The 24875-nt window shown below is 37.8% G+C and overlaps 1 protein-coding gene and 1 long non-coding RNA gene across 5 annotated transcripts; one reads left to right on the top strand and one right to left on the bottom strand.

Moving 5' to 3' along the window:
* Positions 1–962: 962 nt before the first annotated feature.
* Positions 963–23765, bottom strand: cwo (transcription factor cwo). 4 transcript variants are annotated; one of them, XM_022069951.2, is made up of 7 exons: positions 23628–23765; positions 19414–19485; positions 17550–17625; positions 6427–6616; positions 5393–5611; positions 4008–4256; positions 963–3483 (listed from the first exon to the last, which is right to left on the bottom strand). In XM_022069951.2, exons 4-7 carry the CDS (start codon positions 6608–6610, stop codon positions 2591–2593), a joined length of 1545 nt encoding a protein of 514 aa, XP_021925643.1. In that variant the 5' UTR covers positions 6611–6616; positions 17550–17625; positions 19414–19485; positions 23628–23765; the 3' UTR covers positions 963–2590. The 4 variants fall into 4 exon arrangements, with proteins under 4 accessions (XP_021925643.1, XP_021925639.1, XP_021925640.1 ...); XM_022069947.2 differs by lacking the exon at positions 23628–23765 and adding an exon at positions 22799–23037; XM_022069948.2 differs by lacking the exon at positions 23628–23765 and adding an exon at positions 22799–23037 and having other exon boundaries at positions 19426–19485.
* LOC110832707 (uncharacterized) lies at positions 23356–24779 on the top strand. The gene is made up of 3 exons (XR_002544023.2): positions 23356–23579; positions 23719–23845; positions 24215–24779. It is a non-coding gene; the product is annotated as an uncharacterized LOC110832707 (long non-coding RNA).
* The last annotated feature ends 96 nt before the right edge of the window (positions 24780–24875 follow it).

Below are 24875 nucleotides of genomic sequence, written 5' to 3'. Positions count from 1 at the left end.
CATCTGAAGAGACATTGAATAATTAATTATTGCATTGCCATAGCCACGTGTACGTCATTCATATCAAAATTATGAACAACCAACCAGACGTAGCCTTCGTAAAGATCAATCACAAGTTCGGTGGTGACATCACGTTTGTCCAGAGGATCATGGGAAACGGCCCCATCATTTCCAGTATCCATCACATTGGTACTGCCTAGTTTAGCGACTTGAAATTTTTAATTTATGATATCCTCTTATCGTAAAGCGTCCATCTTAAATTTCACGAAAATCTGTCAACCCTTACTTCTGATGCAAAATTCGAACAGCACAGATTTCAGATGTGAAGGGGTGTGGCAGAGAACCGAGGTAGCTCAGCCAGCATAGTGACTGACTGCAGAGCGGATGACAAAAGTTTCATCTCTGACAGAGCAGAGGATTTTTTCCTTTAGTTTCAGTGTCCAGACTGGCTCTGCCCCCTCCACACCTCCTATCCAATGGTTACCGGAGTCCTTTCCCGGGGGGGTAAAGAGCCGCTAGCGTGTAACCCTGACCAGTTAGCCCTTACCTCGTCATCCCTCAAGTGCTTATATGGACTGTGGTAGTGCAACTTTCCTTTATAGGGGTGTGCCACTTCTGAAATGGGCTAGTAGATTTATAATTTACTTCCTCCTTGCTTTCTGGATAGATAAGGATGTCATTAATGATTTTGGGTGTTCTTCATGCTTGTCTGCCCAAGTTTACTGCCTCCATTATATTTTTAGCTGTCATTTTTCATTCATCATGACTCCCGTTGTCTTAAAATAGCTACCTTAAAATATGTATAACCATTTATTTTTGGTCTGTTATGATTGTTATGTCATCCTTGTCACTCCTATCCATGAATAGGAAGAGGACAAGGGACTTTTCTCATGTAATGGTCAGGGATGAAACTATAAATATTGAGTTATTATTGGAGGATTTTTCGAAGTAAAACACAATGGTTTAATTTAATTTAGTTTTGTGTTAATATATTCTCTTTACAATTACAAATATATACATGTAGAAAACTCATCAACGCTATACATGTAATGAAATACATCAAATATCTTCCCATCAAACTGGGATATTTACAAGATGTTTCTATAACAGTAAAATTCTTAAAATATGCAACTCATTCAGAGTGCTCAGTCAGTTCACATTTCTGTACATATAAAAACTATCTTGTCACTCATTTCTTCACAGCCTGAATTGTTAGCTTAAGATAATAAACACTGAAGGACATCTTTAAATTCAAGTAATATTCTGTGATCAGTTATCCAACAATATGCAAGCCACTTACAACTTAACTGGATATCATACTTTCTAACCTATAAGACATTCTATATTTTAGAGACAAAACCGCTGAGGAAAAAACCCTGCTATGCCTTTAGAGTATAATATCCACAGGTAGCACCACCCAGGAAAGAAGCACAATTTATACTCGGAACATACAGTAATATCACAACGACCTCCTACCACCATATTTGAATCCATTTTATTATAGCTCTCTCTCCACCTGATTCAAGATCTTCCAAATGGTCTCTTCCCTTCAGGTTTTCCAAATAAAATTTTGTATGCATTTCTCATCTCTCTCACGTGAAGAGTACTTCATGGCTCTTTGATTTGATCAGCCTAATATTTGATGACGACTACAAGCTGAGAAGCTGATAACTGTGAAATATTCTCCACTCTCCTCTCACTTCGTCTATAATATTGTTTTACCTTGTTCTCAAATATTCTCTTTCAAACTGATGTTAACCTAATTTTAGGTTACACATAAATAACAATATTTTCATATCTTCATTTTGACCTGTTTCACAAACCATCCCATCACATTCTTCCTTCCAGCTTAAAATATCACAAAAATCCAGTATCTATTTTATTCACATCTCATACAAACTAGCAATATTCTTTCTGGAACAAGTGTAAACAGAAGACTGTCACATATTTTCGAATGTGGAGGCCATACAAAATTTGACATATCATAAAAGACAACACTGGTAGAAGTACGCTGCCCCACCGATTAAAGTCGAATACTGCCTGAGAAGTCAACTAATAATGATAAACCTCGCATATCATCCCGATCAAAACCCTGGAATCCATAGCAATGTTTGTATGAAATGTACTTTTAGGTTAAATAAGGACATATGAATCAAGATAATTTCAAACATAATGTACGAGATGTGACTTTGAGCAATATTTTAAAGAGATTAACCCCTTGTGCTGGTATTCAAATGATTTAATTAAAATTTTCAGTGCGATTATTCACAAGAATATTGTGTATCAACACATGATCGAAAAGGGAAAAACTCAACTCAAGAAATAAAATTGTGTTGCCATCTGTTGATAATAATTTAAAATACTGTGTCTAGGTTACTTGAATTGGTCATTACATTAATGCTACGTTGCCCAGAATGGCTTCCATTTTATGTCGAGATTTCTGATTAAATATTCGAAAGAAAGGGGTTAATTTCTTATTGCATATAGAAGATTGACTGTAAGCCGGGTGCAATACCTAAATAAATATTGCCAAATTTTGAAAAATGAGTTAATCTTCTAAAACATGTATGATCAAAGGTGTCATAATAATTCAGTTTCTGTCAGGTGAATATATGGACCACTTGGGCATTGGTAAAAAATCATTCAGTTCCCTTTTCCATGACGTTACGGAAGAGTAGAAATTATTATGTTGCCTTGAATGATGCTGATGATGAGTCCTGTGATGATTTGTTTGCTGAAAATTGACAGAAATAGTAACAGGATGAAGGACCACCGAGTCTGATACTGACGAAGTGTTTCCATTCTGAATACCATTACCATCAGGGCCAAATCCAACCGCTGCCAAATAAGGAGCCAGGATTTCAGCGTCCAACGTCAACGGAACATAAAACGAGCCTTTCGAATGTAAAGCGAATATTGGAACCCCATAAGAAGGATTAATCAATGAACTGTGTGGCGGTGGAGATGGCGTACAAGGGGAATATTTTGGAGTGGGCGGAGAGGGGGGAGATGACGGGACGGAACAGGTATCACTGTCACGGCGTTTTGGATTCGCTGAACTGTTTCCTGGCACGTGTTCACGAGTTGGTTCGAACAGGCATCGCTTCCTTTTAACACCGGAACAGTCACTCGAAGGTGCGACTGCCTCATCACCGTCTACATGATGCTCTGCTGTGAATCGTTGTTTAATATTATTTTTAAATTTGTATAACGCCGCGACTGACCGTCCACCATTTAAGCTGCTCTGATCTGTACTCGCGGAAGGATACTGGAGACTTGACGCTGTCTGTACAGAGGAAGGCGGAGACTGAATTAGCTGACGAGAACCTGTTACCGAGGTCGTCTGAGGCATTCCGGCCGAGACGGCTGTGGTTTGGCTTCCATGGAGTGATGTCAGGTTTGAACTCGTAAGCATTTCTCTTAGCTGGCTTGATCCGTGGAGGTTTACGATACTATCTTCGCAGCAACTGTTATCGCCAACATCTGTAATAAACGTAATTTACAACGTCTGTATTAAAGTATGTAAAAACAATCTTAATATTTTTTTAAAAAAAAGTTTTTGGAGAAATTAGGGGGAAAAATGCACGATGTTGGCGACATATTATGAACAGGATCCTTCCATCCTTTTCTCGGACTGGGACCTGTTCATATACGTTCTTGGCAGATGATCCAGAAGTGGTTTGCCATTGACTTCTTCTGTGTGTGAATGGAGTAATTGTTGGGATGCCACGGAGGAAAACTCCGTGTTGCCTAGACCACAGCCTTGCCCAACACAAGTTATAAATTCGGGCACCGCCGGGAATCGAACCCGAGACCCCCAGGATTACAAGGCCAGCGTTCTAACCGCTAGACCACCGTGACTGTCTTGCAAATTATTACGCGATTAAACATTTAAATCTCGCTATGAATATTACGCAGTACTTGTGGGCACCCTGAAATTCTTCTAGGTGCACCATGGATTACAGGAAATTTGAATACTAGAGTAACAGACATGTGCAGTCGAATACCTGTTGAAAGAATTGTAGTAACAGGCTGGGGAGGACTAGATGGAATGCCACTCGCTATTCCAGAGTCCCTATTATCCATTCGTCCAGAATCACTACAGGATCCAGAATTTGGGGAACTCGAACTTAGGCCAGATGACCCAGAAGGGACGCTACTGCCGTGGTGATTGCCGTAGCCACCACTCCCGCTGCTGTTGGACGACGTGCTTGTCGTTTCACCGTGATGCATCCGTGGAAAATTCAACCTGTCACCTACAGAAGAGTAACAAAATGGAATAATACATTTTTAACGTTGAATAACGTTTATAAGATCACGGGACACTCGACGGAACTTCAAACGCCAATAACTGGAGACCTCGTTCAACTTCAACCGCTCGCCACGTCTAAAGCGTAAGAGTTAGATCTGGACATATCGCGAGTGAAATACGTAAATAAACACGAGCTTTCCAAATCTGCAAACTGATTTCAGCTAACTCTTACGGTTTAGGAGTTTTGGCCCATTTATTTGGTATCAAAGAACGGTTCAAGAGTGTGTTGAGTACGTGACTCAACACGTACTGTCCACAGATGGCGAGAAAAACCCTGCTGTGTGAAGTCGTTTCTGGTGCGGTGCGGGGGGGAATGTTACTTATCAGCTGGAGTAGAGGGCTGCTATTGGTTGAAGTGTGACACGCCACAGAGTTACATTACTACACATAGACTGAAAACATCACGCAGTAAAGAGTAGTTTGTAGTGAGTGAGTGCACCTTTAATGTGTTCTGCAGGTGTTGCGATAATATTCTAGATTAAATCGCTGTGCCACTGTCTGTTGTTCGTTCGGTGGTTGTGGAACGAATGCTTTTAGGATCGGTCGTCACTCGCCGCGAAATCTTGCGCATGCGCGTATATCGAATTCCTAGCAGGGTTTTTCTTCTATCTGTGTGTACTGTAACTTCTTCAAACGCAAATAACTCGAGACCTCGTTCAGCTTCAACCGCTCGCCACGTCTAAAGCGTAAGAGTTAGATCTGGACATATCGCGAGTGAAATACGTAAATAAACACGAGCTTTCCAAATCTGCAAACAGATTTCAGCTAACTCTTACGGTTTAGGAGTTTTGGCCCATTTATTTGGTAACAAAGAACGGTTCTAGTGTGTGTTGAGTACAAGATGTCGGCGGATGTGTCACGTATAGATAAGACGTAAAGGTATACGTAAATGTGTAAATAAAATTTTATTTCACTAGGGAACCGTGGTTCCAATGTCAGTTTCTTGTTTCTGATGTGCCCTGCCCCTTCCATGCCGTTACTTCCTTTTCGAATTCTTTCATTTATCAATCCTAATGTACGTGAGAGTTAAATAAATATTTGTACTTGGAGATCAGGTTAGGTATATATTATTCCTCTCACCTTTTAGAATCTTGTCGCAGTGCTTCTGAAGATGGTTAATAAGTTGAACACACAGCGTATCACCAGCAAAAAAGCCCTCGACTTCAACAAGAAAATGCATCGCCTCTGAAAGACATTCTTGATACCCGAGTCGATAATGCTCGGTTATTATGGGCCCTCCGGTTGGGTGTGGTTCAACTCCTTCTTCCTGGCTTTGCTGCTGTGCAAGTTCACACGAATCTGTAAGATGCAAAATCATTTCCTACACTTACGATAAAGTACGGGTTAATGTCGCACGTAAATAAATGTATAAATGTTTTCCCCTATCATTACATTTTATAGCATTAAATATTCTTTTAAGTATACGCCGTAATACTTTTTAAATCAGCAGATGTTGTAAAACACAAATTCTCAGCTCATTTATGTCTGAATATAAGGACATACAGACTTTTTTTTTGGTATTTGTTGGTTCTCGGGACACAAAACGTGAGAGTCGAATATCTGGACTTGGATTGGACGGAAAACCGCGCATGCGTATACCCGTATACTCTGTTGTTATTATTATCTGCGATATTTTTAAAACGATTCTAAAAATCTATAAGCGAATTTTATCCTCGGGAGACAGGTTGTAACAACAATTAACATCTAATGCATATCCAAATAAAATATGTCATTTATTTAAATAAAATATAATAACTTTCAAGTATACGTCATTTATCCACACATACTAACTTAACCTAACCTAACTTATTTTTAAAGCGACGTGTCCCGATAACCCACAAGTACCCTTTTTAATTTATAGAGTTAAGAATAAACAGTTTAAGGTTTTCATGCGTCATGTTTGTGTTTTGGATTAAAATATATAATAAAATACAGGTCAATACACAAAACTATATTTGGGTGTTAAAATTTTAAATTTTAAATTTTAACACCCAAATATAGTTTTGTGTATTGACCTGTATTTTATTATATATTTTAAGAATAAACAATTTATTTACATTTTAGAATCTCGCTCTATTTTAACACGAATCATCATACAATGAATATGAAGTTACCTAATTGCCGACAAGCATGACCTTGAAGATGTTTCATGTGCTTGATTGCCATCTCGATTATCTCCGTCTTTTCTATCCGTCCTCGTCCTTTCTTGAGGTAGTCTGCCGGAATAAGACGAGAAAGGTCGGCCAAACAGTTGTTCATGCGATCTCGTCGCCTCTTCTCAATGATACGGTGTGACATTGGATCCTGAAACATATATTTTGCAACGTGAGAGGTTTTAGCCCTGAAGACGGAGACAACATATTCCTCTAAGGAATTGGAAACCAAGAAAACATCAGACATACTTTTTACAATACTCTCCATGATATAATGTTATTTTCCTTTTTCAACTCTTTTGTATATTCTCCATGATAATTAGCAAAACAACAGTTTATGTTACGAAGTTTTAACCATTTTAACTGCCACAGATTTAAGTCATATCAAACAATTCCATATCCAGTTTACAATGCATGTAGTAAGTAGGTTATGTCTCGATTTCAAAACATAACCTCTTAACTCAACTACGCAGTTATTAATATGGAGATGGCTGGGGGAAGTTTTTGCGTAAAAAAAAAAAAATTAAATTAGGAAAGATTTCGTGATGAACAAATCAATATTAATGACACTGGTACTGTTCATTTGTGAATAAATGTTAACAAATTATGAGTTTTGTATACTATTGTTTGAAACACCTTTCTGAATGAAATACTACGCTTTGGGGGGGGGGGAAATGTTATTAACGTAAGATTGACTGTAGAAGATATTCTGTTATTTTTACTATCAGTACTTGTACATAACACACAAAAACCAAAATCACTACTACTATTCATAATGTATTTTAATTGAGTTACAAAAGTAATACACAAATGCCTGGAAATACGAAACTGATGTCAATTGTATATTGTGGCATTGACTAAATTATGACAACTGAAGAATAATGAATAACATGGCTGAATGTGTCTTTAAAACTTATTGAAAAAAAAACACAATATTAAGACGACGATGGCTTCCTCTTCAATTACCAAGACATTACCAACAACTTTCATTTAACTGCCATGGTTTCGATTTTATAACTCTCGATTCCAATCGATATAACATTACTATCTCGAAACTTTCGCACTCGAATGCGAATACACTATCTTTTTTTTATATCACGTTCAATGTCACACGACTAAAGCGACCTTGTGATATCCCCTACGTCCTGATGTTTAATCGTACCTCTTTATGGAGTAATCGTCTTTTACACTGTCGATTTATCACTGGAGATTTTGCTGCTAAGAGTATTTGCTGGTCTAATATTGTTGCTCTATGTGTCACCATAACTAATATGTTACACAACCAACACCCCGTACAAGCAAGCGATATTTATCGACTGATCGAAATCTGGGGTGCTCTAGCTTTATAAATGAAGACTTGTAGCATTGCTCACGTTGGTCTGTCATGCTTATGTTACGGAGGAAAGTTCCAGCCCACTTTGTCACGTTGTCCAATAGTCTTTTGAATTTCAAATCCCAGACTACATCGCATATCGTACATAAATTAATAAATGGTAGACACATTACTCCATTCTATATGGAGATGGGGGGAGGCACTGACATTGTTTCTAGCCTTCTCATTGGATATTTCTGGGGATCTCAAACCAGTAAGCCTACAGTAGATAATCTTTTCGTCCTACTATTTTAAGCTTCTCACCATATACCAAATAAAAACCATCCAAAGTTGGTCTATTCATTACGCAAACTGAACGAATAAAAAAATCATGTTATTATAAATGCAAAATTTTTATTCACACTCAAGTTCAATATCGGAAAGAACGTTGGAGGGGGGTAAATTTCGTCTAGGGGGCACCAATTTCACGTGCACTGGCCCTGAGGCCATCAAGAAAATATGTAACAAAACAAGACTACAAATCTAGCTTGAAAAAGAATTAACCTATCTCTTTGAACAACATTTTCTTTAGGAAATTTACACATTTAAATCCTGAAGATGGAGACGACATGTCCCTCCGAAACGCTGGTAATCACCTATCACGACGTGACAACCCAAACTATCACGCAGTCCTCAACATTTCTGGTAAAAAGAAATACGAATTTTGTGAAGTTAGGTTCTCAAGACCACGAGATTGATGATGATTATCTTTATGGGCGATGGAGGCGCCAAGATCCTCTGAAATGTCGGTCATTATCCCTGAAGACAATCCATCATCATTAAAGAATTTCAGGTTCCCTCTCTGTCTCATATTGAAGGGTACAAAATATAATCTTGAGAGAGAATTATCAGATTTTATAACTGAAACTACAATACAAAAACATTGCCCTTAAAAATGGTATTAAAATACGTTCCCCCATCCGGTTTTAAACATTGCCGATGCCACGATCAGCGCAACTGCACTGAAGGCGATAACGAATACAGTGCAAACGCAGCTAAAATCAGTGTCATCTGAAGGACATCGAGGGCATCTACTACTGACAGTCGAAACCTCTGTCTAGCCTGGGGCTAATTGCCTACTACGGGCAGGATTTCGGGGTCGCGTTCCGATGCATGTACATTCCCTGTAAGATGCAAGCACGTCACATACGATAGTTTGCTGTCTTAGGGTACGTACAAGACGGAGCCTAGAAGGTCGCCGGTAGCTAACCAATTTAAACTAATTCTGAGCTGTTAAACACGAAAATGACATTCATTTTTTTGCATGATTGATCCGCATTTCGAATATATTCATACCAAGCTGTTTCGCTCAAATTTACGTAATTGTAATGGACTACTTACTTCAGAAACAGCCTGTACAAGGGTGGATAAGGCATTGCAAATTAAATTGGGTCCGATGACAAATTTTGTAGAAGGACCGAAATGGAGAAGCCTTTCACAAATTTCCCTGACTAATTTATTTATATTATTATTATTTAGTGTTCTGTCTGACGACAGGTCCATATGAACAGGATCCTTCCATCCTTTTCTCGGACTGGGACCTGTTCATATACGTTCTTGGCAGATGATCCAGAAGTGGTTTGCCATTGCCTTCTTCTGTGTGTGAATGGAGTAATTGTTGGGATGCCACGGAGGAAAACTCCGTGTTGCCTAGACCACGGCCTTGCCCAACACAAGTTATAAATTCGAACCCGAGACCCCAGGATTACAAGGCCAGCGTTCTAACCGCTAGACCACCGTGGCTAAAATCAAAGAAGGAATTTTCTTGGAGACAACAGGGCGCTAAACTATAGGGAATTAGTAGACAAATTGTTGAAAGCATACAGTAAAATGGGGTGCAATGTCTCTTAAAATGCATTTCCTCCACTCTCACTTGGACTTTTCTCCTGATAATCTTGGATCGGTTTGTGACGAACGATTTCACCAAAGATATTTCTTCTCTTGAAAGGCGTTATCGGGGGAAATGGAGCTGATTACTGCTGGTCGGTGGTAAGAGATGCCCCTGAGGTAAAATACAAAATATAGGTGAATTTTTTTTAAACATTTGCATATCATATGGACGAATTTATTGGTGATATTTAACAAAGTACAAAATATCTTCAAAACGCTAATTAACTAAGCTTTTTTATTGTCATTTTCGAATTTATCGGACGAAAATACATAGGAATCGAATAGTTTCATTTCCGATATATAAAACTCATTAAAATTTGTCGTCTAATAGCCGTGAAGGTAGCATAGCAGAAGCCGTGGAGATTGAGAGTAAATACTGAAATCCTGAACACAGAAATTGTATTTTACATTTAACTGAACAAAATTACAAAACATTAATGATTTTTTTTTTTAAAAAAAAACCTGAGATTGCTTCTAGAAAACGCAAATGTACTAAGTTTGCTTAACAACTAAAAACTGTAAAAAAAAGTCTTAATTTAATCTTAGTTTAAGCTTTACATGTGCAAAAATGACTCGCCACTGTAACTCGTGACCCGAGTTTCGAATTCAACAGGTTCTGCGTGTACTGTTTCAGAAGACTGCTGAGACAGTGAATCTGGGTAAATCAGGGATAAGGCACGATCGTCGGGCTGTTTTAAGATCTTTCATAAGCAAACTGATGTACCAACACTTGAACTTTGGACCGGAAAAGTAATTTCCTCTCCGACGTAATTTTGGCAACGTGAGGCAGTAGACTTTCGAAAAAAAACAAAAAAAAAACAACTAACATCTTCATTGGAAAACTCCTTCAATTTCCTTGCATTTTTTTTGTTTAGGGTAATCAAATCCTTCTCCAAGTACTGTGTTGGGCCGCTTGAGGGCCTTCTGTAGTAGTGAAACACGTGGCTCGCATTCAACTTCTTCGCCAGTAACCTCCTCCCGTGTCTCATTGCCTGGCTGCGTGGCTTGTGAAATTCTATTCTTAATCTGGTCTTTCACAAAGAGCAGTAGTTTATAATATGGCCACGTTGGCGTTACGTAGCTGGAAGCATCTCCTCCTGACCGTGACTTTAAAATTTTGACATGTTCCGCACGGATCTTCTGTAACAATGTATTCAAAATAAATAGAATGAATTTCATTGTTTACAACACGTAAGCATCGGCGCCCACAGAATTTACGTCAATCTGACAAAGCACGGGCACATTATTGTGAGCTTACTTATAAAAATTACTTACTGTTCGTATTCATTTCGGCTGCAATTTCTTTCCACAGTTTCAATATTGTAAAACACAGGCGATCTCCACTTTCATTTTGCACGGCATTGAAATTCGTTACCCGCATCGGATACAAATCGTACTGTGGTGCTTTGCGCATGCGTGACTTCCAAGGTTTGCTATCGATCGGTCCGGCCTCGTCTTGTTCACTCGTATTCCCCATTCTTCATGCTAGGCTATCATCCAGACTACCAGCGACCTTCTAGGTTACGTCTTGTACGTATCCTTTATTTTAGCAACTTTGCGAATGACTGTAGTATCCTTACCTTCTGTCTGAAGGCAATCAATCGCCCAGTGTCAAAACCTTCTGTCGAATGGCCATGACCTTACGAAGTCAACGAATGGGTAATTCAAATTACAACAGCTAACTGCGTTGTCACTGAACACAATTTCGTTTCGTATGTGATAACGTAAAACAAAACAATAACGTAAAAATTGCTTTATAAACACTGTATTTTCATATCCATTACTTAGCCGTTTAAAAGTCATTGGTAAGCATATGTACCACCTACTTTGCTAATAAATAATTATGCATTTTGTCCACAGAGTGTAGTTACATATTTCCTACAATTCTTATAATAAAAAAACGACTACTTCCTTAAACGGTGTTCTAGTTTATCTTACTAATGGTGAAGTGTTGTGTTTTCTTTGCGGTACGGTCTTAATTATTATATATTATTTAGACGAGCTTAGTGTGTTTTGGCAGAAACTTCGACGTATCATAAAGTGCTTACTGTTTCCAGCACCAATGCAATAAATAATAATTAACGTTTGTATATAACATTTCTGAGCGGAAATCTGAGGTGAAGGATACTTGAGATTCAGGAAAATATGGAGAAACCTAAAGTGAATCTTACAAAAGTTGGGGCGAAGTTGCTACGCGATGCAACTGGCTTACAGCACAATCTAGCGGCAGGAATTTTAATGACCAACCGTAATCTCCACAAGAAATCCGGCTACACACATTGAGTCATGCAAATATTTTTAATTATGTCCTGGGAGGTAACGGATGGATGTCTATGATTCAAGGAGCGATAAAACACCAGTGGTTCCCCCCCCCCACATTGTAATCCCTACAATACAAATAATAATCAACAAATATTCTTACTACTACTGCAGTATTCAAAGTAAATTAACTGACTCGTGGAAAAATAAAAATTATATTGAATTTGCTTTGTAGCTAAAAAAGAAATTAAAAATTCTGCAATGTGCAACACAGTTTCTTACATTGTACCTCACTAGAATGTGTGAACCGGTCCGCGGACCACTAGTTTATAAAATACGAGGTCCAAGGATTTATGTACCAAAGCGATGTACGATCATTGGGACGCAGCCCTCGTGAGGTCATTGCGAGCGACAAGTGTGCCACCACGTGAGTGTGATCACGCGTGAAACAAAAAACAAGCAAGCAGCGGCCGTCTGTCTACTCACCCTTTCCCCCTCTGCAACACGTTCCATCCCGATAAAAATAAACCTATCGTCTCGTAATGTAAAACTTAGGCAAACGGAGATTAGCCGAGTTACAACAAGCTATCGATTTTGAAACGCTTCGACGAGCAGGTCAGGACGAATATATTTTGAAGGGGTTTATGAAGCCTTAAGCATAACTATGATTCCTTGTAAACAAATGGGTGTTATGTCCTCGTTTACATATTTTGTATGTGTACATTGAAGTGTTCTGTGTAAGGACGTGTTAACTATATTTTCCACCCGCCTCAACAATCAGCAAATCTTCGTTTTGTATTAATGTTTTTGTATTATCCTCAGTACAAACTGCAAAAACCAACTGATTTCTGTAACGGTCTAGTGTTGTGTTTTCTTCGCGGTACGGGCTGAATTCTTAAGTTTTATACCAGCTTCGGCTTCAGGTGATTAATAAGTGTCTCTGATTCATAATTTCACAAAAGAAATTCTTAAATGGAACAGTATCAATGCCTATTCTGTAAAATCAGGAAGAATTAATATAAAACGCCATTCCCACTATTTTAGTGCTACCTACCTCCTAAATCTCACGGTGTCGGTGGCCGTCAATGGTCCCGTTTTAGACAGGTGTGACGTGTTTGTTTTTAATATACATACCCATGTGAACATGTCAATCAGTTAACCTTTTAGAGAACAACCGTAACTATATATACCACCTGCTTTATTTTAATACATATATCCATGCGAACATGTAAATCAGTTAACCTTTTAGAGAACAACCGTAACTATATATACCACCTGCTTTAACCACCAGTAACTCTGCATTTAGCCTACAGAGCTCAGTTATAACTTTCGTATGACTTTTACAAATAAACAGCCATTATTTTCTTAAACAGCATTAACCAATTCATTTGTTTAATGGTGAGTCCCAAGATGGCCGTCTTCCGGATTGCAGCGCTGTGTAATCTGGCACAGGTTTGCCAACGTTTCAGAGATCCTTGCTGCCTCATTATCAGGACGATTAATCGACTTATCGTCCTGATAATCGACCATCATGAAATTCTCTCTCATTAACCTAATTCAAAGACTAGTTTATTTTCTTTATAGTTTTATTCAAATTTGAATTAAGACGTCTGCCCGTATCTTCCAGAGTTAAACAAAATTCCGTAGTTCCTTAATATGAACGGAATATTTTCATTATCATATAAAAAACTTGTGTGATTTGTCACGATAAAACTGTTTACTTCGTGACTAACGACGTATTTGATTCTGATACGAAGGTCGCAAGCTTCTTTCACCTCGTGTCTGTATACATCAAGACTCAATGTCAAACATGACGTCTTTTATTCTGGCTGACGTAGTGAATAAAGAAACAAATTATTTGTTGTTTGTGATTCGTTTGAAACCCAAACCCCACCGAAGAATTTATTTATAAAACGACGTCATATTGCCAGGAGACAAAGCGAATCATCGTTACGTAAGGTCAAGGTCATAAGGTTATTAAAAATACGTATTACAAATAAGTTAAAGTATGGTAATATTTGAGGTTCTCACGAGTTTTGCGCTATGTAAAACAACCCGCCCTGATAATTGAGGGAACTAAAACCTCTGAAACGTCGATAAACTACCAGACTACACGGCGCTACAAGCCAGAAGACAGCCATATTTTTCTCACAGCCTGGTCACTACATTGACTGAGCTATCCTGCTCTTCAAACAAGAACAAATTCTGGATATAATTTTTAATTCAGTTAAGTGTGTCATGATCTCTTTTTTTGTTACAACTGAGTAAGTAATAAACCATATTCCAATCTGACTGATTAAAAATTGTCTCATGACTAATCGGTTGGTCTGACACGTACGTACGCAATTAACATTTCTGATAAAGAAACCCGCAGGTTAAAATCTGCAAATACGAGGCTAATTTGACCACCTCTCGTCTTTAAATCAACGCAGAACTATTTAGATTCTTTCAGACAATGAGGGTTTTGGAATTTATAATTATTTTCGCACAGCAAATTAGTCGAAGTGGGACATAAACATATATTTCACTTCCTTAACCCATTGAAGCCGAAGCTCGTCTTCATAATATTTACGAATCCAGACCGTACCGCGAAGAAAACACTTCACTTAACCATTAGAAGTCGAATCAGGCGGTACCACGTAAGATTTAACAAAAGAACATCCCGGTCAAAGCCTTAATGACTAATCTCCTGATTTTCGTCTAAATCTCATGTGTTCTTTGTATTGAGAAAGTCGAATTCCATACCAAGTTTCAAATCCAAAATTTCCCGAATGTGAAGCAGGGGTCCCAACACTCGACAGCGAAGTTTATAGTCACGCACGTCAATATCACAAACTGTTAAGCGCTGCGTAAATTTACCGGTGGCATTCAAAATTGAAATCTGCGGTCATATAACGTGCTTTGCATACATGTCACGTGACATTTCCTCCGTTCTGCTTTTCTTGTTAGCAACCCTCGGTTATCGACACTCACGTGTTCTTATTTCTGTTACACATTTATATAACGACCTCTCTTTAAAGGAAACATTTAATTAAATTCTTTGTTGCGGAATATACTTCTGAAACAGAGAGCAAATGAAGAATCTAACAAGAGTTTTTCAAACTTACGAAGTTGTTAGCGTCAGGCGTTTGGATCACATTTGAGGTTTTCATCTCGACAAAGCATCGTCATTAGTGATCACACAGAATGTGTTTTTTAACTGTTGTATATCATTTACTTAAGCGTAATTTACAATTGCTGATTCACTACGAAGTGATTTAAGAGATCACGATTTGCCATAAGTCAAAATATATATATTCTTGCAAAATTTTGGCGAAAAAATTTATAATTAATTTGCAACAGACCAAAAGTTCTCCATTTCTTTATGAGGACACCTACTTCAATCAGTGGATTCGGAAATTGAATAGTACTTAAAATAGCAGAACTTACAAATTTCAGGAGATTCTACTTAATCTTAGAGAGAGAAAAAAAATTGCAGTTATTTTCGTGAAAACGTCAATCGTGTATAGTATATTGAAATTAAACAAATTTTTTTGTTTTGAATCGTTTAATTCATTTGCAACTTACATTTTATATTATTTTTTCTTAACGAAAATATTAGTTAATAATTAATAGTTTAACTTAGGGATATTGTAAATATAATCATTTTTATAAATGATTATTTCTTAATTGGTACACATCCATACTTGTCCCAGGCTCGTCAGATGCCGCCTGAGTTATCCGAGCGCGTTTACGTTGCCTATATTCGCGGCAGTACTGCGCGTTGGTTTTGGGTCCGGGCCCGGCGTTTTCGGTGTCATTCTCTTTGGAATTTTGTGCTCTACGCATTCGTGCCCAATTTTTTTAATTCTGGTTTTACTCTGCCCTCATATATCGCGACATTTTAAGAAAATCGGGAAATTTTCAAACTTCTTCAAATTCACAGCCTCGTATCTTTTTGAGTTTTTGAGATACACACTTGGAGGCCAGGATGAGTTGTAACATATACCCTCCTCTTCAAAACAACACTTGGTTCACAGGGATCGGATAATTAGTCTCTGAGACATGATCCCGTTTATGGACACGTGTCGAATCCGGAAAGTCGAAAATCGTGGGTTCGCTTTGCGCGTGCGCAGTTCGCGACGTCCGGCCGCCACGAATGTCGGAGCGGTACTGGCACAAACTTTCATCCTTCCTCTTTAAAACGAGACAAAGATCGCGGCGCTATGTCTATTTTTTAGCCGAGTTATTGAAGTTTGAAATTACTTCGACAAAAACTGTCGCTCATTTGGGCGCGATGGCTTCCCCACACCCGGCATCGATTTTAAAGACGTTTTCACGTCAAAAAATCCCTATCGATTAGAATAAACAATCTCTGCGAGGTACACTACGTCATTACGTGGGCCTAACATTCACCCCAAACTTAAATATGAATATTAAGTCGTCCGGTGATAGGATATAGCGAGAAGAAAGGAATTCATGCTATTTTAAAGCTATCCTATACATCAGTGAAATTTATATTTAATTATTAATATATATTTTATTTAGTGTTCTGTCTGACGACAGGTCCATATGAACAGGATCCTTCGATCCTTTTCTCGGACTGGGACCTGTTCATATACGTTCTTGGCAGATGATCCAGAAGTGGTTTGCCATTGCCTTCTTCTGTGTGTGAATGGAGTAATTGTTGGGATGCCACGGAGGAAAACTCCAGAGAAGTATAGTGTTTTCTTTGAGGTACGGACTGAATTATAAATTATTTAGACGAGTTTCGGCTTCAAAGGGTAAACCAGTTGATCTTTGCAATGGTGAAGTGTGGTGTTTTCTTCGCGGTACGGACTGAATTCTTAATTATTTAGACGAGTTTCGGCTTCAAAACATTTATGATGTAAGCAAACACGTTGCCAGGGAACCTACATATCTGAGTAAGTTTATTCCGTAAAAAACAGGATCAAACATCTGGCTTACAGATTAGAACCACAGGCCTCCAAATTCAAGGCAGACAAGTTAATTGTAAGAGAACACTTTTAAGTTAAAACTACATTCTAGTAGTGGGGGAAACAGACCAGTTTGATAACCTGGCCTTGAATAATACACGCAATTCTTCCATAATAATAAAAAAGACACTCAATCACACATCGACTTATTCACTAGCATATAATTTTTCGATAGTAAACACTTTTCATACGAGATGCTCCTAAGAAAAATACGACAACGTTCGATTTTGGTTAGGACTGTACATAAAGAACAAATAATGAACTGGCCAGAATCTTTTTTGTTCAAACCCGATATTAAATGTTCTTGAAATGAGATGAGATCAGCAGTTTTGGATACGGTCTCCCTATTACGCATTTCATTTATTTAAAAAAACCGAATATGCCTAAATATTAAAAAAAAAACTCCATCCGCATACTCGCAGGACTCCGTAGCTAGAAACAAACAATTCTGCCAACTTCGAATAAAAACATGGAAGGCTTTATTATGGAACGAGGTGCGGAGCTATTTCTCTCAAAGTGTTGGTAATGGGACACACAAAGCAAGCAAGTCTTGTTAGAAGGCCATTCTGCGTTCTAACCTCACTTACCCTGGAGACTTTCTTCTTGTGGTAAACACTGTACTCGTCATCTTCACTAGTAGCAGCTGTAGCGAAATTCAGATTCCTGAAACAGAACATTAACATACGAACATTGCGTTCCACGCATGCAAATTATAAAATTCGTATATTTAAAACATCTGATGTGGCAAACAATCGCGTAATATTTACATCAACAGACACCTCATATATTAACTACGTAATTATATAAATTTACGACATTATTAAATAAATAAAATCTCAAATTAAGAAATAATAACGTGGTTAAATACACATTCCTCTTCATATATGTAGGTACGTAGATATAACGCGACCGAAATTAATCAAATAAAGAAATTAATGTAAGTAAACGCAGGTATTAAAATTATTATGCATAAGTTATGTATTTGAATTAAATTAACGTAACTCCTCCACAACTTCATTTCTGGATAATACAAAAACAACAACAAAACGTTCACCCACACAAAATCATGTTAAGCACGACGTACATATAGAGAACAACTTCGAATACGATATTAAAAAATACAATAAAATCTGGAAGAAAATATCATTTGAAATCTGATAAACATCTGACTAAAAGTTGCATTTAAGAAATTATATTTAAGTTTATATAATTTTATACACCTGAAGATGGTTCTTTTAGAACTGAAACATATCGTGTAAAAAAGTGATGATCTAATGTAAATCGAACATTTCGATAGAGAACATCATTTAATAAATTTTAAATATTTAAATGTCAATTTTAGTAATATTTTAATATTTAATAGGAATTTTATTGTGATTAGACTGACAAGACTTAAACAAATATATATTTATCACAATATGACGCAACTTTATCATCTCATTTAAATTAATGTAAAATTACATTTGTGAAGGTGAATCCGAACTACGTTCATAACCCCTTATTTCGAATTGAACCAATGTTTTCTACAACGCGATTATTCCACAATGAATCTTGAAATAATTGCAAAAACAAGCTTATATGTCAGATTTGTCCGGAGGAAAAAGAGATCTGAGTAGACTTCGTAAGCGATGGGAGGCTTATGTCGGAACACGAATTACTCCGCGTCATAATTCTTCTTATCTTCGCAGTGCAATCCTTAATTCTCGTGTAAATGTAGGCTTCTGGACATTATGTAAGGATATCATGGTTCGTACTTTGTTGTTAAGGTGTCGAAACGTGACGGGATGCGATTCAGCTGACTTCTTTGAAATGCTTACTTAACACAGCCAAAAACAGTCAACAGAAATTACGTCTGTCCGAACTTTGCACTTTGTACAACACCCGTTGCCAGATCACGGCTCGTACTAGGTAAAATAAAAAATTCCTACACTTCAGATTTCAAACACGTAAATTTTTATTTTTATTTTTCCATATTCTGACAAACAGCAGAATTCTCATATGGTTCCTGACTTATAAAATTGCTCGTATGCTGACAAGCTAATGGAAAAGGATAAAGGGGTATAAATTTCTTAATTATAATTTTAATCATAATTAAATGGGTTATTAACAGCGCAAAACAAACTCAAACAAACCAGAAAAGACTCCAAATAATTCTTGAGGTTCTGATAAAAATAAGTTTTACTAGGCTAGTCTACCTCAGTCAAAAATCAAAATACGTGCCTGATGACGGGGGTTCAGTTCACGGTAGAACAGGAGTTATTTTAATCGCTACATCCAGACCACGCGTCATTAAATACACCAAGAAATAACACTACACTTTTCCAACATCACACACATTAGAAGGAACAAAAATGTTCCATACGAAAGCGTCACATAGGACAACGCTCAAAATGGCAAAGAGAAATCATTTTGAAAGCGTCACGTACTGGAATATGATAAATTAAAACTCACCCGTCACAGTACCTGAAGATGCTCTGTTCTTCTTTATAAGGCCTGGAGGAACTGCCCTCTGTCGAGCTAAAGCTGAAATAAAACAAAACACGCAACACAGTAAACCCCTTAACCGATAAAAGTTTGCTACAATAAACTGCACTCCCTTTCACTTAGCCGACTCAGCCGACGAGGCAGATTTCGATTCACCTACCAAGGTCAGACCAAGTTTACTTCAAACTAGCGAAAGTACGAAAGAAATCCACCAGGTTATCGGTTGTCTAGACGAGATTTGAACCCGTAACCTCTCTGTTATTTACATGCCTGTTGCGTGTTTAAAATTTGTGTGTAAATTTTTAACATGTACCAAAATAATATATATATACATATATATATATTCTCGAAATTAAACGACGTAAAGTACAAAATGACAAATTTAATCAAAATTCGTTTTCATAACCTCGGTTCAATAATTCCTCAATGCATTCTCACACAATTTGGAAAAGGGGCAAAAGACATATTTTAATTCTTCTGCACGAATTCACTCGAAGTGTCAGTCCTCCCCCCCCCCCCGCCCTCGCAATTTCAAATGTCTCTGTGAAACACGCCATGAGGACGTATGGTTGAAGGGAGAACTCCCAGTGATCTGCAGAAGCTATAGCTTGACACCAGAGTCGGCCTGGACGTGATGGCGAAGAGAAAAATTCTTGCCCCTACAGGAAATCGAACCCCGGTCGTCTAACCTGTACCCTAGTCAGCACACTAATTAAATTACCATCACATATAATCCAGCTTTAAACATAAATCACACAGATCAATACGGAATGTATCCCGAACCTAGCCTCATTGCACGAGACATATCGAGAGATATCTGCCTGCATTAAATGAACGAATCGATAGAAATCGATAGAACAGCAACATTCGACTTTTTAATTTCTCGTAGTGACACATGGACTCTGCCGCTACTTTGTGTATGGAGAAATAGTCTGGAGTCCTCTTAAAAGGTACAAGGACGAGAAACAACTTTCGGGCGTGTTCTTTCCGTCTAAAGCAAAAACTAAACTAGTTAAATCAAAGAAATTTCCAACGTACAAGCCTCTTTCCTTGAACATAACCTCTTTCAACGACTTAAAAAGATGGCTGTCTTCTGGGTCGTAGCGCCGTGTAGTAGAAGTTTACTTAAGTTTCGGGATGATGCAGGCATTAAGCATCTCTGAAACGTCGGTAACCGTCACAACCGACGCAACAACCCATGAGACAAGCCATCTTCGTACTCACCACCGTCAGAACCTGAAATCTCGACGTTTAGCAACGATTTGAAAGTCAGGAATAATTTGGGCATAGCACGATTGTTATGCTGATATTTTCGCACAAAAGTCGACTCTCGTTATACGCGCTTTCACGATCCGCGGTTTTATTTAAGTATTATAAGGAACACAAATATCAAATATCCTATCCGCGGCTCGGCTGTCAGTAGCTTAAATGAACTAAAAAGCTTGAATGTCTATTAAAATAATGAAATGGAAAGGATTTGGAAGGAAGAGGTCGTGACTTTATTAAAAGTGCTATCCCGGCATTTGCCCGGAGAGACTGAGGAAAACCAAACAAAATATCGGTCAGGACAGTCGGTCCCGGGGCAGAGATTTGAACCTAAGACCTCTCGTGTACAAAGCATGAGACTTAATAGGGTAACCACTCAGCCACAGATTCAAAAATTGCAGAAAATTTCATGAAAATTGCGTGGGGTGAAATTTTTCGTTCTGCGATACTGGGGGCAAATCATTAAATAGTGAAAATGAATTAATGACGTAACTAGGGGGGAAAGCCCGCATGTTCCATAACAAGAAATGTCCCCAAGGGGTAACACCCCAGGCCCCGAAATACGCAGTGCCTTATTTCTTATGCAGGCAACGTCGAGCCACGTCCGTCTCGTTTTTCCTACGAGGTTAGGCAACCTGCACGACCGGGGGCGGGCTATTAGTCTAAACACGTTTTTACGCAAGTGTCCTGGGATCACAATGCAACAATGACCTACGTGATGTGGCGTGAAGAACACCTTCTAACATCAATTTACTCCAAAGAGTACATCTTATACCTTTCCAATCTTGTTCAACTCCAATTTCTGAATCATTTAAAGTTGAATCAAAATCTCTGAAACCTCAATCACCTGTGTTTTCGTCATTGTTCAAAAATTAATACATCTCAATTTTAATCTCGACCTTGAAAAACTAGGTTCACAGCTTTACACGGTAAGACGCAAGCAAGTACTTAATGAGTGTTACAATTTAATATTTTTACATATTTTTATATTTAACATAAAATAAAAAATGAATGAACCATATTTAAAACCAAGACGTCTAGATTTTCGATTAAAACAGGAATATTCGTTTAGACTAAAGTAATTCCCTTTTTTTTTAAACCCACCATTACACAATTCTAGTTACAGAACACAAATTTAAAAATGGCGTCTCTTATTCCTTCTTGCCAATTTGTTACACACCTTCAATATATAAACCGCTGTCGTGAATAGACCGACCTTCTACGTCCTTGGGCCATATGGTTATCACGTGAGTCACGTGAGAGACATAGTTAAGAATTTCTTACGTGATATGTACTTCACAAGTACGTTACTTATCTCTACAAGGAGGGTTCAATGGGTGTGAACGTGACGTCATCAACAAACAAACCAATCAAATCAATAATTACCAAATTGGATGGTACTGTCCCACACGATGAATCCATTCTAATTTAATTATCTGTCTTGTCTAGACACGCATGCGCGTCTAGCCTTCCGTGGTAGATTTCGAGTGTGTATACAATACATCTTGATTACTGTTTAACGAATCGATAGCACATTTAAAACTCTTTACATCGTTAATCTGTCTGGCACAGTTCAGATTATATACTTTAACGTAATATTATGACGTTTGCTGTCGAATTTCGGTAGAAGTTGGAGTTTGAACATGAAAATGTTAAGACAACAAACAACAGTGATGAAATGTTTGGGGGTGGGGGTGGGGGGATAAGTACAGAATCCTCATTCCATCTTAATTCTTGAGAAGAAATGCTCAAGATATCTCATATGTTATTGTTTTACTATGGCTTACAAAATGGCCTATGTGTGTGTGTGGCGTGAACATTAAGTGAATCAGCATCCTAAAAATAAAACCTCTTCAAGTACCGGTATGTTATTTGTAAAACACAGACTAAAATGTCCAGGTAATTTACTTTTTTTTCAGGCACGTTACATAAAACGTGACTGCCCAGCTATACCCTACAGCACCTCAACATGGCATCAGTTTTACAAAATACGTCAACATGTCATGCATTTCATACTTATTTCATAAAGCATAATAATTTCCGTGGGGTGAGATTCCTACTAATCTCTACAAATTTTATAACCAACCTTTCGAACTTCACATGTTGATGCACAGATGATGAATCTTCCCAAAATGTCGACGATTCCATCTGTAGATTAACATCAGACAAAACTTCACTGATCCAAACGCCAATATAAGATGTTTAATTAACACAAACTTTTCAAACTTTTCCACTGAAAGCCCACAAAAGCTAACCTTCAAGAAAACACTAACGTAAGCATTACTCAGACGCCGTTCCGCAAATGAGCAGTCGGTTGTTTCCACGCCTCGCCACACGTGCCGATGTTAAATGACGTCATGTAGTCACACGATCGCCATGTGCCCCCCGCTCTGAGGTCACGTGGAATTCAACGCGACCTACTGCTACGGTATCAAACCAAATGAATATCGACACGCGTAGCCAAGAGTTAATAAGCAGAGATTTATTTGCCGTCTTATCTGAAGAGTAAGCGGGGATATGATAGTGCTGTACATATCGGAATAAAGAGTTCTTAATGAAGTTTATTATGCAGAATATATACAAATTAACCAGGGCCCATTTATGTCTATTGACACCTGTAGTGAAAATCGCTTCACATTCGATTTTCACACCAGGTGTCGATTTTAATCGAATCTGACATGATACGAATAAAATATGCTGGGATATAAAATGTCCGAAAACAATTGTTTCAGAAGACTCGCTCGTATTTCATTTATTTTGATTGAACAACACAACATAAAGGGGGATAAATCTGCGAAAGGAATGAATATCCATTCACGTTTCTACTCAAGAAAACAGAAGTAACTTCTGAACAGTGCCGAGATCAGGTGTGTATGTGGGGTTAAGTTTAGCATTCCATCTTAACCTATACGCACCTGGTTTAATTTGTTTTCCTTCCTAAGTTACACAATGTTTTCCACTTCTGCTCCTACACAACTCGCTCTTATTTTCCGTATTTTGTTATAGTTCTTTGTAACTGAAAGGACGTAACAGGAGAATTACGAAGATGTTTCACAATTCGCAAGCAAGTCTACACCTCACGCCAACATCATTATGATGTGAAGAACGAAATGCGCAAGGAACCCATAGATAAGTAAGAAACGATATTGCCAAATTTTGATTATAAAACCTGATGGAAAAGCGTAGATGGATTTTGTAGTCACAATTTGTTAAGATGGTTGTAGGATCCTATGAAGACGGCGTGAACTTAAAACTTAATTTCCGTAAATCTTGGAAATCGAAAAAAATTGATGTCAGCTGCTTGTTAAAGATGCTGTACTTTAGAATGTATTACTCTGGTGACAGAAATTAGTCCGAACGCCTGTCTCCGGCAGAATAAAGTTCTGAATGCTAGCCTTAGCGATTGACGAAGTTCTGAAGATGTTTTCATGAAATTATATTGAAGGACAACAGAAATGAACTGGTTTGCGTTACTTCCTTTTATTGTTTTTTTCCCCGGTAGGTGATGTATGCTGAAACACGTGACTGTGCCCATTATAGAGACAAGACTGTGAACACAGCTACTGAGAAGTGTGAACCGGGTACAAATTTGCAACAATTTTATCAAAGTGGAGCCAGTCCGCATTTAAGTACACACAAATTGTATCTCGTCATTTAGTGCTGTAGTCTGAGTTATTGACAGCGTTCTTTAATATACCATCATTAAATAAAGAAATACAGATACGTAACAACCAAGTTAACAGATCTATATTTTTGTGGAATGTTGGTACAAATGATTCTATTCTCCATTATCTTACGTGGTCTATTAAGCATGTTACTTACGATTCACCTCCAAACTTTCGTATATAAAATTATAGTTTTAATGTAATGCTGTGTGGACTTCTAAGTATATACTGACCCTGAAAATGGAGGCAGTATGTTCTTCCAAAACATTTTTAGTTACCTACAAGTCCACATGGCATTACATCCCAGAAGAATATTAAAATCTTCACTGCTTTGACAACCTAAAATGTATAATAAATAACACTTTTATTGGCAAAAAATAAAAGTAAATTGCTATTAATGTATGTAGTCTTATATTTTACTATATACAATTTGAGAATCTGCAAATATTTTGATAGAGTCAGGACGTATTCGAGACCTCTGACAAAAATACCTGCAAT

Source organism: Zootermopsis nevadensis, unplaced genomic scaffold (genome assembly GCF_977971745.1).
Source record: "Zootermopsis nevadensis isolate Lab colony 2312 unplaced genomic scaffold, Znev_1.0 Znev_ptg000031l, whole genome shotgun sequence".
Classification (NCBI taxonomy): domain Eukaryota; kingdom Metazoa; phylum Arthropoda; class Insecta; order Blattodea; family Termopsidae; genus Zootermopsis; species Zootermopsis nevadensis.
The sequence above is the reverse complement of the archived record's forward strand: the minus strand, read 5'-3'. Positions and strand labels throughout refer to the sequence as shown.